Source organism: Phalacrocorax carbo, chromosome 18, assembly GCF_963921805.1.
Source record: "Phalacrocorax carbo chromosome 18, bPhaCar2.1, whole genome shotgun sequence".
Lineage (NCBI taxonomy): Eukaryota > Metazoa > Chordata > Aves > Suliformes > Phalacrocoracidae > Phalacrocorax > Phalacrocorax carbo.
The window spans coordinates 5,378,643-5,392,476 of NC_087530.1; the positions used below are offsets into that span (position 1 = coordinate 5,378,643).

A 13,834-nucleotide genomic window follows, 5' to 3' on the forward strand; every position below is an offset into this window, starting at 1 on the left:
TTTATTACTTAATTATTGCACACCACATGCTTCAAAACAGCCTAATCTATGGTCGTGTTTTCTAATGATACTAGATGTGCGATCCAGCAATATACATCCCAAGGGGGTATTCATATCAGAGGAGATATCCTTCTGCAGACCTCCTGTTTCATAGATCACATGCTGCAGGGCTTTTCAAGGCTTTGCTTACAAATCAGCTGTGCTGCTCCAGACTGTTATCTGGAGACACCCTGTGCCAAAGGGGACACCGACATTTACCCTTTGTCTTCCCCTCTTCTCCCTGCTCCTTCCCTTCCAGTTTGGCATTTCACACCGATCAGAGCTGGGCAAAATATTTACAAAGGATAAAAATGTGGCAAACCTGTGGTCGAGTGTCCTTTGTCTGGGTGGGTCTCCAGTCTCATCGCATGGTGTAAATTTTGGTAGTCCTGGCACAAGCGCATGGTGAGCTTTGCATGTGGGCTGTTTTCCTTGGCCTGTCCCTTTGCTTTCCAAGGCAGGAACTGTCCTGGTGTGCAGGAATAGCAGGGAGGGACTCGGGGAAAACATTGAGCCTTTGTGCGTAGTGTTTGATTATTGAGTTTTGTGGCAGCTGAATGTGTTCTCCCCTCTCTATGGAGGTGACTTTTACCATCTCCAGTGGACCAGCCAGTTGATGACTGATTAGTCCACAGCTGGCTTGTAAGTAAATGCTTGAAAGGACACATTTGGGTTGATGCTCTTCAGAGTTCCTTCCCTGCCGTGTGATTAATCGCATTTAAGTCCTGATCCAGCAAAGTATAGAATCATGCCTGGAATAATGCACGCATGAACTGCCTCTTTGGAATCGGTGGGAATGACTTGTGTGCTTAGTTATATGTGTAAGCTCTGGTGGGGCTGTGGGATGTGAGGCTTCATCTGGCTTTTCTTGCCTCCTTTGAGAGAAATACTGCAAAAGTGGGGAAGAGCGGGGGATATCAGGTAACACGCTTCTATGACTGAGGTTACCAGAGGAATTTCGGTAAGGCAGCTTTTACTTTGTAGGTCAAATGCTGATCTCATTGAAGCGGATGGGGAATTTTGGCCCTGATATCGGGGCCACTTGGCACTGTGACAGTTTTTCTCATTTGCAGCTAGCCTTTGGGAAAACGTCCTCTTGCCTTAGTGTTACTTAAGGACAGGAATGAACGGCTTGTGTGTTCTGTTTCCTTTTGTCACCCTGCCCAGATGTCAATCCTCTGAACTGGGAGGACGTTGCTGTTATCTGCAGATGCTGTGGGCAGAGCAGAGGAAGCATCCGCTGAAAACGCTTACTGTGGATTAAAACCCATCTTGTTCAGAGTAACTCAGATGATCTTGTTTTGGCACAAGCACCCTGCCACAGAAAGGAAAGGCAAAGAAGTTCTGATAGGATGTAACAAATTATTTATAATTGTGGAAAAAAATAATCAGCTGCTTCCTTTTATAGTCAAATAGTTGGAGCCACTTCTAATGTTGACATTTCCTAAATATTTTAAAATTTATCTATGCACATTTTCAAAACTATTATCCCTGAAACAGTTCCTGTCTCTTTAATAGACTCTCTCTCTAATTTACTTTCAAGAGTCAGGGTACAGACCTATTTTCAACTGAAATGACAAGCGCCTGCTAGCTTGGTTATACAATGTGGTATGCTAGCCTGCCAGAAATCTCCTGGAAAAGAAGCTGCAGCCTCCTAATAGGCTATTTTACTCTGAAAACAATGTTAAAAAGTATAATAAAGTATTAACAATATTAAAATAAAACAGTGTAGGCCTTAAATGAGCTACAAACTAGTTAAATCTATTCTATTCAATATGAGGCCTCAGTGCTTTGCAGCTGATACCTCAGAGCTGGGATTTATCTAAAATGAAGGCACCAGGGACATGCAAGAGAAATGGTAATTATAATTTGCAAACATTAGGCTGACACTTTTTTGTGTATGTGTGTATAAATTCTGACAGCTGTGATTTGTGCCATGCCAAATAGTGCTCCGCTGAGCTGGGAAGGGCTCCCTTTCTGGCAGGCCATCCTCAGAGCAGCAGCTCATTAAAACTTTGGAGAAGGAGAAGTTGCCGAAAACAGGAAGGCGTCAGAACCATCTGAGGGACTTTTGGTACACGCATGTTGAAAGGTGTTTGAGAAGAGAGCCTTGGGTCTGACAAACTGGAATTTTAGTACGCCTCTCCGTTCACAGTGGGGCAAAATAATTGGTCATCAGTGACTACTAATTTGGTTTAGTAGCCAGAGGCGTTTTTTTTCTTCCCAGAAAATCAATGACAGTGCCGAGGTCTGTTCAACGTGATTCAGCTCAAGATGGATCCTCATTTAGCTCTTGAAGCTTCTTCCACTGGAGACAGCTATTTTGTCAAAATGAAATTAAAATCTATCTATAATACTCGGCTCAGGGCGCGGCACCCGTCAATGCCATGCTGCTCTTGAGGTTTCAAGGTTGTCAGTCTCCCTTCAAACTTATTTTCAAAGGTTTATTTAACAGCTGAAAAAAAGATATTTGGCAAAAATGGATACAAAGGGCTTTTCTCAGGAAGGGGGTTTATACCAGCTTAAAAGGTGCAATCAATTTGATTGGTAAGTTGCATTGTAAAAGGGTAAAAACTTGACTTGTGATTGTCGTTTTCTTGTATTATTCAAAAGCATAGGGGTTTGTAAATATTTCAGCGCAAACTTCAGCCCTTGGATTTTCTGGGTAGCTCTCCAGCCAGCACAGACAGCTCCCGCAGCACTCTTCCAATGCTGGTCAGGACGGGCTCCGGCGGGGAGCAGAGCGAGGGAGCAGAGGACATGTGCAGGGGCATTGGCCGCCCGGCAGCCCTGCATCTGTTTGGGCTGTGCTGGAAACACAGCTTTAATTTCAATGGTAGCTTAGTGGCAGCAGGATCTGGCCCCACATGGGTGTGTATGCAACAGATCATATAATTGAATTTTTACAGTTGTGATATTAAAACTGTTGCAACACCACTGCCTATCCTGAAACTTTAAAACTTTCTTGAAAGGTTAATGAGGCCATAGAATCACTCAGGTTGGAAAAGACGTTTGAGATCATCAAGTCCAAACAAGTTCTTGCTGGTGTCCTTCCATCTGCAGTGATCTGCTTTTGCTGCACAGCCAGGATCTGTCTTTGGGGTCTTCAGCCCACAGGGGAGACAGCTGCAGGGGGCATCACCTTTGTATTCCTTGTGTACTTCATGATGGCAAGGATTTGTCCTGTGGTATTGGTGTCCGTATACTGATCTTCCCCTGGCTTGTGGCCGGGACAGCCAACCAGCTCCCACCACCTCAGGTTGGCTTCTTATTGGGAACCAGCTTGGTCTCCAGCGTCTCTGGAGTGCGGGGCTCCTCGGTGCAGCCAGCGCAGATTACCTTCAGCAAATAAAGCACAAGCTGGGGTCTGTGATTCCACTCGGGGCCTTGGGGTATCGCCAATGCAGGCAGCAATAAGGCATTAACACTCAGGTCCCTCTGCCCTGAAAGGGGGCTGATAGCACAGGAAAACTCTGATTACAGCTCCCTTGTACTGCTGTATTGTCTCCCTTCTTCCCTTGTTACTGATGGGCTGGAGCTAGCAATCTATCTACCATTAATTTGTCTCTGTGTAGCCCAGCAGGAATCTGGGGCATGATTACAGCTCTGGCCCTTGTGTGAGAGCCGGCACGGCCCCGGCATCCCCCTGCAAACTGCCTGGCTCTGCCTTGCCTTAATTGTTCCCCTTTGGCCAGTGGACCTGTCTCTTCTAACAAGGGCAGCGAGGAGGGCCGAGGTAATTGAAGCACTTAGCCACACTCCCAAGCATTGCCTCCTGCAGCTAATTAGGAAAGAGGGCCGCTGGGCTCTTCGTTATTTCTTTTAATTGTTTGTGGGTTTTGCATAACAGTGAATGGCAGAAGAGGGATGTGCAGTTAGTGGTGAATTCTTGACTTTGAAATTTGTATAAAAGGTCACTTACAATTTGTTAACGCTTTCACAAGAGTGAATTCAATTAGCGGCTCCGGCAGTCCCTACACACGTGTTTGTAAGGAGAGGGAGAGATGGCAAAACAAGCAGGGTGTGAATGTAAAGGCTCTTCATTTTCCTAAGAAGCTTGTGGACTGCGTGGTAAAGTTATAGGCCCCTTACAGCTTTATGGTCGTCTAAATAGGTCCTGGCAATAAACCCACGAAGAGGCCTGAAAGATCATTTTTAAATGATCTCCACTTGTCCTCACTTTCCATTAACCACTGAAGAAAATAATAAGAGAAAAATTGGTAGAAAACACTCAGGGACCAATTTTTTTTTGCAGTCTTTGGGCCGGCAAAACTGTCAGTTGAAATAGTGGGTCTTTCACCCGTGTGGCAGCTGCAGGATCTGGGCTGTCGAAGCACTGATTACTCTGAATTTCTGAAGTTTCTTTACAATCCTTGTAATTTGGACGAGGAAATAACAATATAAATTATTTCACTGTGGGCAGCCAATGAGGCAGCGGCTTCTTGTAAGTGTCAGAGGATCTGTTATTTTGCTCAGAGGGCTCGTATGTATAGAACAGTAAAAAGAATAAAATCCATTGTAAACATGCACTTTAAAAGATTTATCAGATGCTCATAGCTGTACTTAGGAGTACACACGGTTACAAGAGCACCAATTTGCTTTACTGTTCCCTCCCAGGCCCAGAGTGAGATGTATACTTGGAACAGTCCTAAACGCACACATGGAAACACGTGTCTTGCAGTGAAGATACCGAGCCAGCTCTTACCCATTACATACTGGCTTCACAAGCTGGAATTTGTGCATTAGCATCAATTCTTGGGCTGGAGATACCCTTTGGCTGACTTAATTGAAGATAATTTAGATTTGTCTTCAACACATTTGTCTAATGACTGGAAATCTGCCATTACCCTCTGAGAAACTCGGGTAGGATGTGATTATGGGGCAGAGCTATTCTGCCTGGAGGTCTCAATCCATGGCTGAGAGTGAACAGTGCTCAGCCTGCAGCCATCAACGAATGCAAAATGTCCTGATGAGTAAAAAAAAAAAGAAAAAACCCCCTACAATGCTGAGCAAAACAAATCAAAGAGCAAGGTCTTCCCCTTGACCTCCATCCCATGCTGGAATCTCTCTGGCTGGGTGGGAACACTACTTTGTTTGAAAGGGAAAGATGTCAATGAGGGCTGAAAACCTTTGCTTTCACAAAAAGGATTCTGGGGTTATATCCCCTGACCCAGGTTTTCACTGTGCAGACTGCAAAAGCAGGAGTTTGCAAGGGAAAAAGTCCACTTGTGGCAAGAAGCCGTTTTAGATGGTAAAAGTTTTGGTAGAAATTTTTCAGCCAGCTGTGATCAATGGAGATAAACCCACGGACAACAGCCAGCCTGTGAGAGAGTAAATTACTTTCCTATTCAGTGTAATGCAACTGGTAATAAGGGATCTAAATCTCTATTCTTTAGATCTTTTTTTCCCAGCTCTGTGGCTGACGTGCAGGGCCTGAACCTTATGCCAAACCATGACTGGGCTGTTTATTTTCTCTTAATCCGGGAGCCTGAAGTAGTCAGAAACTCTTACAACTGCAGTAAATAATGACACTGAAGGAGAATGGGTATCTTCATGGTGCACTTAGGATTTCTTTTGTTTGTTTGTTTTAAAGGGGGTAACAGGTCTTTCTGCCCAACCAGATGCTGCAGCCACCTGGGCACAAGGCAGCACGATCCAGGCAGATGCGGCTGGGAGCTCTGCGGTAGCAAACGTGCACACAGCGGTGCGAGCACGTACCCAGCCTGGAATGTCTCCAGTAGAAGAAAACGATTCTTGAAATAGAAACTCTTATCTTAGCAATGTGAGAATGGTGGCAGAGACACAAAGTGCCTTTCGCTGTGGAGCTGGTTAGAATATGCAATTATCTGAGCTGATGAGAGTCCTACATTTCTTTAACTTGGTTGTATTTCCCTGGTGCCTTCAGCCTGACAGTGGTTCCAGTCACTATGTTAGGTTTTTATAATTTGTTTTGTCAGTACTCAAATATTCTAAAATTTTTGTTTGCCCCAGTCTTTTGGATTTTTGTGTGGCTTTACACTCTCTCTATTTGTTTGGCTTCCAGTGATCGTGGATCAGATGTGGGCTTGCTATAATATTCCTCTTTCTTGCCTGTCCAGCTTTTCCTGGTGGGTTCTTTCCAGGAACAACCTCTGTTCTTCAGTCTTGTTTCTTGACATATCTTTGCAGCTGGTTTACAGCTAGACTAGCTTTTTTTCCCCCCAGGGCCATATATTAATGACCTGAAATGTTCTTCGAGTGTCTCAAAAATGAATTTACCACTGCACTTTCTGTGCCAAAGACATGCTGGAAATATCGAAGTACCTTTTGGGCAGCTTTCTAAGCTTTGTTCTGGCTGTGTGCAAACATCATGGACACTTTGGGTGGAAAGGCCACTTGCAAAGCAGAAGCATGAATATTGAAACCTCCCTTCTTGGGGGAAGGTGAAAACTAAGGAGAGAGCAGTCAGTTAATACAGGAAGCTGCAGGGATAGCCAAGGTAACAGCTGAGCTGCTAAAGGCCAGTGAGACAATTGTCAATAGAGCATTAGGACAATTGCAAATGACACAAGAAAAAGAGAAGGCACTGGATAACTGGTGCCCTTGGCCAATTGTAACAACTTGAAGAAGAGAGATTGCAGTGACCAAATGCTTTAGAGAGGTGAGTCTGCTGCAGGAACATGGTGAAAGCAGCTGCCAAAGGATTAAGACCAGTTTTAGAGAATGGGAGGTGGAATGTTAGGAGGAGATGAAGTTAGAAGGAAAATGGGATGTAAAATTCAGGAAAGGGACGGTTGAAGCGAAGGCAGACGGTAGGGGGGACCCGGCAGGAGACATGGGGATGACAGAGTGCCAGGGAAATCTTGCCAGCACACCCAAGGTCAGCCCAACCTACAGGCCAACTGCCAAGTGGATGGCAGCACGTCGGAGGCAGGGTTGTGGCCATGCAGGGTTTGTAGGAGGTACAGGTGTAGGATGGCAGAGAATGGCGCGTCTGTGCAGTCTTTGTGTCCAGGAATATGTTCTGGGACGTATTATGCAGAATTAGGAAATTTGTACTACTAAAAGGCAAATGAAAGCTTTTCTCAAAAAGCGGCCTTGGAAATGCTGGACAGTGTGTTCATGCTGAGGATGCACTCTGCACTGCTAGCTGCTGGGGAGAGAACTTGTGCTTGGGGTACCAACTGTGTGCTGGTGTGTTTTGGCTTCAGACTCCTTGTGTGACCTTGTGCAAAACAATGTAATCTAAAATCTAGCTGTAGACAGCATCCCTACCTTTGTGCATACTTTTCGTTCCAAAAATGACAATTTAATGTCTGTTAATTTTAGTGCATGGTGAACTTCAGTCAGAAAGGTGGTTAGGAGGATAAATGTGGGTCTGACATCTGCTGGGGTTTCCAAATGCACATTGAATACCTAGATGTATTGACACCAGTGAAGATCCTGGAGGTCTTCACAGACCCTCTGTGTCTTTAGATCTCCAGTGTGATCAAAACCCAGCCCACTTAGTGCCCTGCATACTCCCTCTTGTAAAACAAGGTCATTACACAAAGACTATGGGGGCTCAATATACCTGCCAGTAGCACTGTGTTGTGGGGTTATTTTAAATGAAAGGACCTAGGGCTTGGGTCCAGGAGGACAGCAACCCTAATCTGCACACATCTTGCAGCTATGTCATGTGTCACACACAGAGCATGTGAATGGGATGGGGTTAGCTCCTGGAGGGGAGGAGTTGCCAGTGATGAGCATTTTCCTTGAAAGGAAACTTGTAGGCCTGTTTGTGGTGGGGCTGAGGGCTGGGGCAGGTGAAGATGAGTTTGCAAGCACTGTAACGTGGTCGTTACCCCAGTGCCTGCGCTTGGACGTGTGCTCTCTTGCAAATTGTGGCTTGCGCAAGGCAGCTCTTGTAAAGATCAGAAGCTGGAGCATGTATTGCGGGAGCCTCACTGGAGGAAGCCCCATGGGGAGGCTGGGACCCTACCACATCCTCGTTACCGCTGACCTTGGCACGAGCACTGCCTGCTGATGGATCGGCTATGGAGCTGGACAAGACTCTGGGGAGCCACTGTATTATCTATTATCGTCCCATCAGTGCCTCCCCTGACCCCTCCCAGCTCCGAATGCCACAGGCATCAGGGAGGGAATAAATCTCTGTCTGATACTGAGAGAGAGAAGGGAGCGAGAGCAGGAAAAAGGAAAGATGAAAAATGTCCTTTTTATGACTCTCACAACAAAGCTGGCCACATGATTCGTAGCAAACATTTCTCTGGGAAAAGGGAGGGAGAGAACGGGGGGGAATCAGCAAAAAAGCAGAGCTGCTTCTCTCCCCTGGAAGATGCCCACAGGGAATTAATAGAGGGGTATGGGTGACCTTTGAAGGTAAATATCCCAGGAAAGGAAAGAGGCCACAAAGCTTCAAGAAGCTCACTCCAGTGTCTGACGCTGCCGTGTGAAATGCTCCATGTATCACATGTCCACCATGAATGGAAAGCAGAGGCGTAAGCGATCTGCCGTGCTAGAGGGAGCAGCGAGGCCAGGGTGTGATTAATAAGGCGCTAATAGCAACCACAGCATTTGTGTTCACTTCTATTTGGGATGGTCCAGGACAGCTTGTACTTGTGAGCCTGGGGAGAGCTCCTGACCTTGGTGTCTTTAGGAGACAGAAGCCTTTAGCAGTGCAGCCCAGGGCCTGAGAAGGGGATGGAGGTAAGTTGTCAGGGCTTGAGAAGCCCCTTGGACATTACCTGCTGACAGCTGCAAGACCACAAACATGTTCCTGTGACAGCTGCTGAGCTGTTTGGGCTTATAAACCCCTGTGCTGCTGTTCCCAGGGAGGCAGCCCAGCCCCAAGGCTTCGTGCTGGCACTAGCTGCAATTCCAGCTGTACAGAGGAGCTGCAACAGGGGTGGGGGTGCAGAATGGGAGGGTTTACTTTGGCCCAGAGTATCGCCATCATCCGATAGGGTGGCTACAGCAACTTCCAGTGTGATGGGAAGGCACCTTTGCTCTCTGGCCTTCTCAGCACCACTGTTTGTGCTGTGCCTTGGGCTACAGAATGACATGCAGGTTCTGTTCTTGTCGGAAAACTTTACTGCACCTGAGATGTTTATCAAAGTGGACATTTCTAAAGGCAAGCAAGTGCTTGGAATCACAGAAGACTGTATGCCAACGTTCTCTTCTGCCCCAGACAAGCATGTGTCTTAGTTACAAGTGCCTTCCCAATTAGCAGCACTAAGAATGCAGTTGTACAGGGCTTAGAAAGCAGAAGCAACTTAAATCCGTTGACAACCAAGTCATTTTTAACAGGGCAGGCCTTGCTGAACCTGGTCAGCTGTGACTAGGGACAGGCTTGGGCTGGTGTTGCTCACCATAGCTGGTGTCTTTAACTTGCCAGTCATGGACGTGTGTTAAATTCCCACTTTTACCGAAATGGCTGTAACAATTCCTTGGTAATCCCAGTAATTTGATTTTGTCTATAACATGCTTTTAAAGTAAAGAGATAAATACAATCAGTCTGCATAAAAGGTAGCTATTATGGAGCAGGCAAGTTGTACAATAATAACTTTAAATTAAAAGCCCTTTCCCACTACTTCTGCTGTTGTGGGGTCTGCAGATTTTCCTTAAAACTTTTGAAACGTGCCTAGACTTCTTACATGCAGCCATTTAACCTCCGTTTATGAAGAAATAAAGCAAAATTGATGTTGATTTTTGTCTACATTGGGGGATACTTTTGCAACATAAAAGCCCTTTTGCCTGCAATTTGCAGAGCAGCCCTGTCACATCGGTGAGGGCTGATACTGATAAAGATAAAGCTTTATAGCTGGGGCATTTGCAGCTAACAGCAAGCTAATGCTACATTTTCATTTTGATGCAATTAATGTTAATGTCTGCTACGAAAATTGTCATTAAATACCATTTTAAAATCCATTCAATTTGCATATGCAAAGCCCATTTACTATCATGTAAAATACACGGTGCCGTTCATCATGTCTTTTCTCTAGAATTTGTAGCTGTTGTTTTTCTGGTAGTGATTATTATCCAGCTCTTAAAATGAAACCTAATGTCTCGTCCAGACCTGCACAGAGCCAGAAAACCCTCTGCACTCCAGCAGCAGCAGCAGGGCTGCTTCGGAGCCCCTTCAGAGGCTTTGAGCACTTGTTTGTGTTGAACTCACACTGGCTTTTCCGGACCGCCGTGCCCTCCAGCCTCCCTCACACTCCTATGGAGGACAGGCAGTGGAAGGACCTGGAAGTCAGGCTAAGCAAGGTGCCAATGTTCTCCCCTGCAGACTCCCTGTTGCACAGTTTCCCATGATAAATCAGCACAGCAGGCAGCTGGGAGCTGGTATGCAAGGGGGATGTTAAATGGGTCACTTCTAAATGCTGTACCTGTTTGAATCTCAGGCAGGGCTCATATATGTTGGATGCTTTATTTAAATCTTCTGGAAGATGCTGCCATGCAAAAGACCTAACTCAGTGTGAAGCCTTAACCATCCTGCTGCATTGCAAGGGATGAATGGATAGGCTTATGCCCTTCTGGAGGGGTTGCTGGGGGAGCAGCAGGCACCAGCTTCCCTCCAGCCCTTGGGAGGGAGCCCAAGAAAGCGGAAGAGAGAGCAGCGGAATGCTTCTTTGCCTCTATCCTGCTGTACTACCAGTTTCTGCCCAATGCAGGGAGCTGAACTAACAACTGGGAGAGTGGGATAAAGAACTTGAACTGATCCTTAACTGCACCAGAGTATTTCAACCAGTGTAAACAGGTAGAAATGCTGTTGCTCTGATCTTTTGACCCTGGGAAGCCATTATTCTGGCTTACAACTCCTCATGTTCCTTTAAGTTAAAGGATTGGCACTGAAGATATTTTTAAGAGGTTCCAAGCCCTTAATCCCAGAGGTGAAAGGGGAATGTATTGTGGCCCGTAGATTAGATTTAGGTAGTTGATTATCTGACACACAGGTGCAATCAGACATGGAAGTGATGCTGTGACTCAGTTGTAGCATGTCCAGGTTCAGGAGACTTCTGTTTTGGGGTCTCTGCTAGCTGAGATGTGGGGGAGATGCAGATGTGTGTGCAACAAGGGATAATCTCATTCTGAGAAGGGCCTCAAGCCTCCTTACCGTGCTGTGATGCCATAAGTCAAGTCTGCAGGCACTTTAGGAGGACATCTCTTGAAGCGACTGTTTTCATCATCTCTGCACCGAATGTCCTTGGCCTTGTAGTATAAATTAAATTCATGGGCTGTGGTATAACCGGCCTTCAGAGCACCGCGGTTCATGGTGATGAAGTCTCGGGGCATCTTCTGAATTAAAGGAGTCCTGGGCTTTACTGTGTTCCAGTGGCCTATCGCTGGAGGTGGAAGGAAACAGGAGAGGCAAAGAGAAAAATATCAGGCATCTCATGTAACTCCTATTTGGGAAGGCAGGCTGATGTTTGTGCGCCATGCACAAGGGCCTTGTGCGGCTCGCATGCATTTTGCATGGTTTCACTCTGGAGCCAGCTGCGTATCCTATCCCAGTGCATTTCATATGGGGACATCTCCCATCTGAATTGTCTCCTCACCCTCCACCCTGGCTTGCTCAGCAAGCCTCATTTTGTGGGGGTAATTGTCCCTGACAGCACAAATTAGGAGCTCTTTCTCCAGTTATGAAAGTGGCCATGTGCATTACGCTTTGCAGGTGCCATACCTCTCTCTGAGCTCTGTGTGATCCTATAAAAGTTTCCAATATGATAAAGAAGCTTCACTAGTCACCAAGCAATTCAGGTGATACTAGTGAAAGCAGGTGAATGTTGGGAGTTCTTCACCTGCAGCTTGAGAACTATTGAAGAGTACAGGGATGGAGAGTCCCTACTACAGCAGGTCTATATTTTTAACGGTGTTGTCATACCTTCAGGGACTCCTCCATCTGTCCTGTGGATGTACAGCCCGTATGAAAAATCAAAGCCTGGCAGGGTGTAGCAGTTTCTCAGGGGCTTCCCCAGTTCTGCCTGCAGAAGAGCGAAGTTAAAGGAGAAGCATAAAGACATTTCCTGATAAGTTGAAGTCCCTGAAAATGAAAAATTTGTAGCAGAACACAGCCATGAATACCAGCAATGGCTCTGGTTCCACTTGGCATGGGTTTGAATCCTACTGTGTGGACACAGCAAGTGTGACAGTGTGAAAGGAGAACTCACAGCCATAAGGTTTCACCAGAGCTGAAGCCTAAGGGATGCTGAATTTCACGCAAGTTTTTACCTGAGTTATAAAGTGACCTAGCCTTGCTGGAAATGGGGATCCTGACTCAGTATATATGGACTTGAAATCTTGTTTGGTTGATTTCCCCTTTGGCTGGTGGTGTCTGCTAGGGAGACTCTGTAGCTAGTCTTAACCTTCCATTGAGTTGTTTCATTTTCAAATTGTTCACCCTCCCAGAAAACTGGCATAAACTTCCCCAAACACAATCATGTCACCACTCCTGCCTGGAAGTAATCAAGACGCAAGGCATGTTGCAGGGGGAGAATAAGGGGGTTGAAGAAAGAGGAGCAGAGCCTGGGGTTTATAGCACAGAAGAGAACTTGAGCTCAATAACCTCATTTCTATTTAGTTTTAAAATGAACTCTTCCCCAGCCCATGTGTGTCCCAGCCTGGTGGTGTCTGTAGGATTAAGTGACCTCCCTTCACCCCTTTGTCTCTATCCTCCCATCTCCATGGTGAAGTCACTGCAGGATGTGTGTGTCTTGAAACCTTATTGCTGCTTGAAAGGGAAGAGGTGGAGGAGGGAAGGGGCAAGAGCCTGGCAGACGGGGTCTGTGTGTTCCTGCTAGGGGAAGCTGGAGCAGGGTCAGGCAAAGTCCCCTGGAGCCTTAAGGCACAGTGTGGGTGCTTAGGGACAGATTATTTTCCATGGGAAGAGTGTTGGAGGAGCTGGGGTGGGGGCTCGTAGGTGTTGGCAGGTGTCGTTGGGAGAAAGAAAGTGCTGAAATACTACTTTAGTGCTTCTCATGGGTGAATCATTGAACATTAACATTGAGATTACCATTATTATACTCCAGAGTGAATGCTCTCCGGATTGCAAGATGCTGAATCAAATACAGGCCTTCCTGCAGGGACAGACAGAACCTGAAAATGAACTGTCTCCAACTTACCAGCGTTGCAAGTTGAGGCTGCACAGCCCTTGATAAGGGACGCTGCTTACCGGAGTTGCTTGTACAGGAACATCATCCAAACCCAAATTTACATTCTGTTCCCAGCCAGCACTGTGCAAACCCTGGCCAGGCCATCGGAGCAGCCATGGCTCGCCTGTCACTGCCAGCCTGGTGGCCTCTTTCCAATATGCTGTTAAAGGGTATTAACCAAGATGCTGCGGAGGAGCTTCAGCTGTTCTGCATCACCCTCAGCTCAGGCAAAGCTCTCACTGAGCCAGTTTTGCCTGGAGAAGGAGGGTTAATAAACCCTGCCCAAAAGAGGCACTTTTCCAGAGGGCTCTGTGTTGAGGTGTCTAGAATTTGTTCATAATTCCTCCAGCTTCTTTGCCTGGAGCCATTTTTTGTGCATTGTCTTTGGATTTTCTCAGCTGCCATCTTTATGTGCAGCTACACAATAACTTAAAAGCACGCAGTGGCTGTGGCACCGGGCTCCTCACCAGCATACCCAGGGTGAGATCGTACCTGCTTGAGTGAGCAACTTGTCCGTGTTGTTGACAACAGGTCTGCTCCTTTGCAGATCCTGGCAAACTGGCTGTAAGCTTTGCCAGTTTGTGAGCATTGGGATGAAATCTTCTGTGCCTGCAAGCCAGTGCAGTGATGCTTTTGGGTAAATCCAGGGTCTTGCTTCCCAGGTC

General features: G+C 46.4%; 1 protein-coding gene across 1 annotated transcript in view; it reads right to left on the reverse strand.

Moving 5' to 3' along the window:
- The window catches only part of CFAP77 (cilia and flagella associated protein 77), a 61,448-nt gene that overhangs the window by 12,681 nt on the left and 34,933 nt on the right, over positions 1-13,834 (reverse strand). The window contains exons 2-3 of the mRNA XM_064468558.1: positions 11,903-12,002; positions 11,135-11,363 (exon numbers count right to left, since the gene is read on the reverse strand). Coding sequence (XP_064324628.1) covers positions 11,135-11,363; positions 11,903-12,002 — 329 coding nt within the window. The remainder of the gene's footprint in view (positions 1-11,134; positions 11,364-11,902; positions 12,003-13,834) is intronic.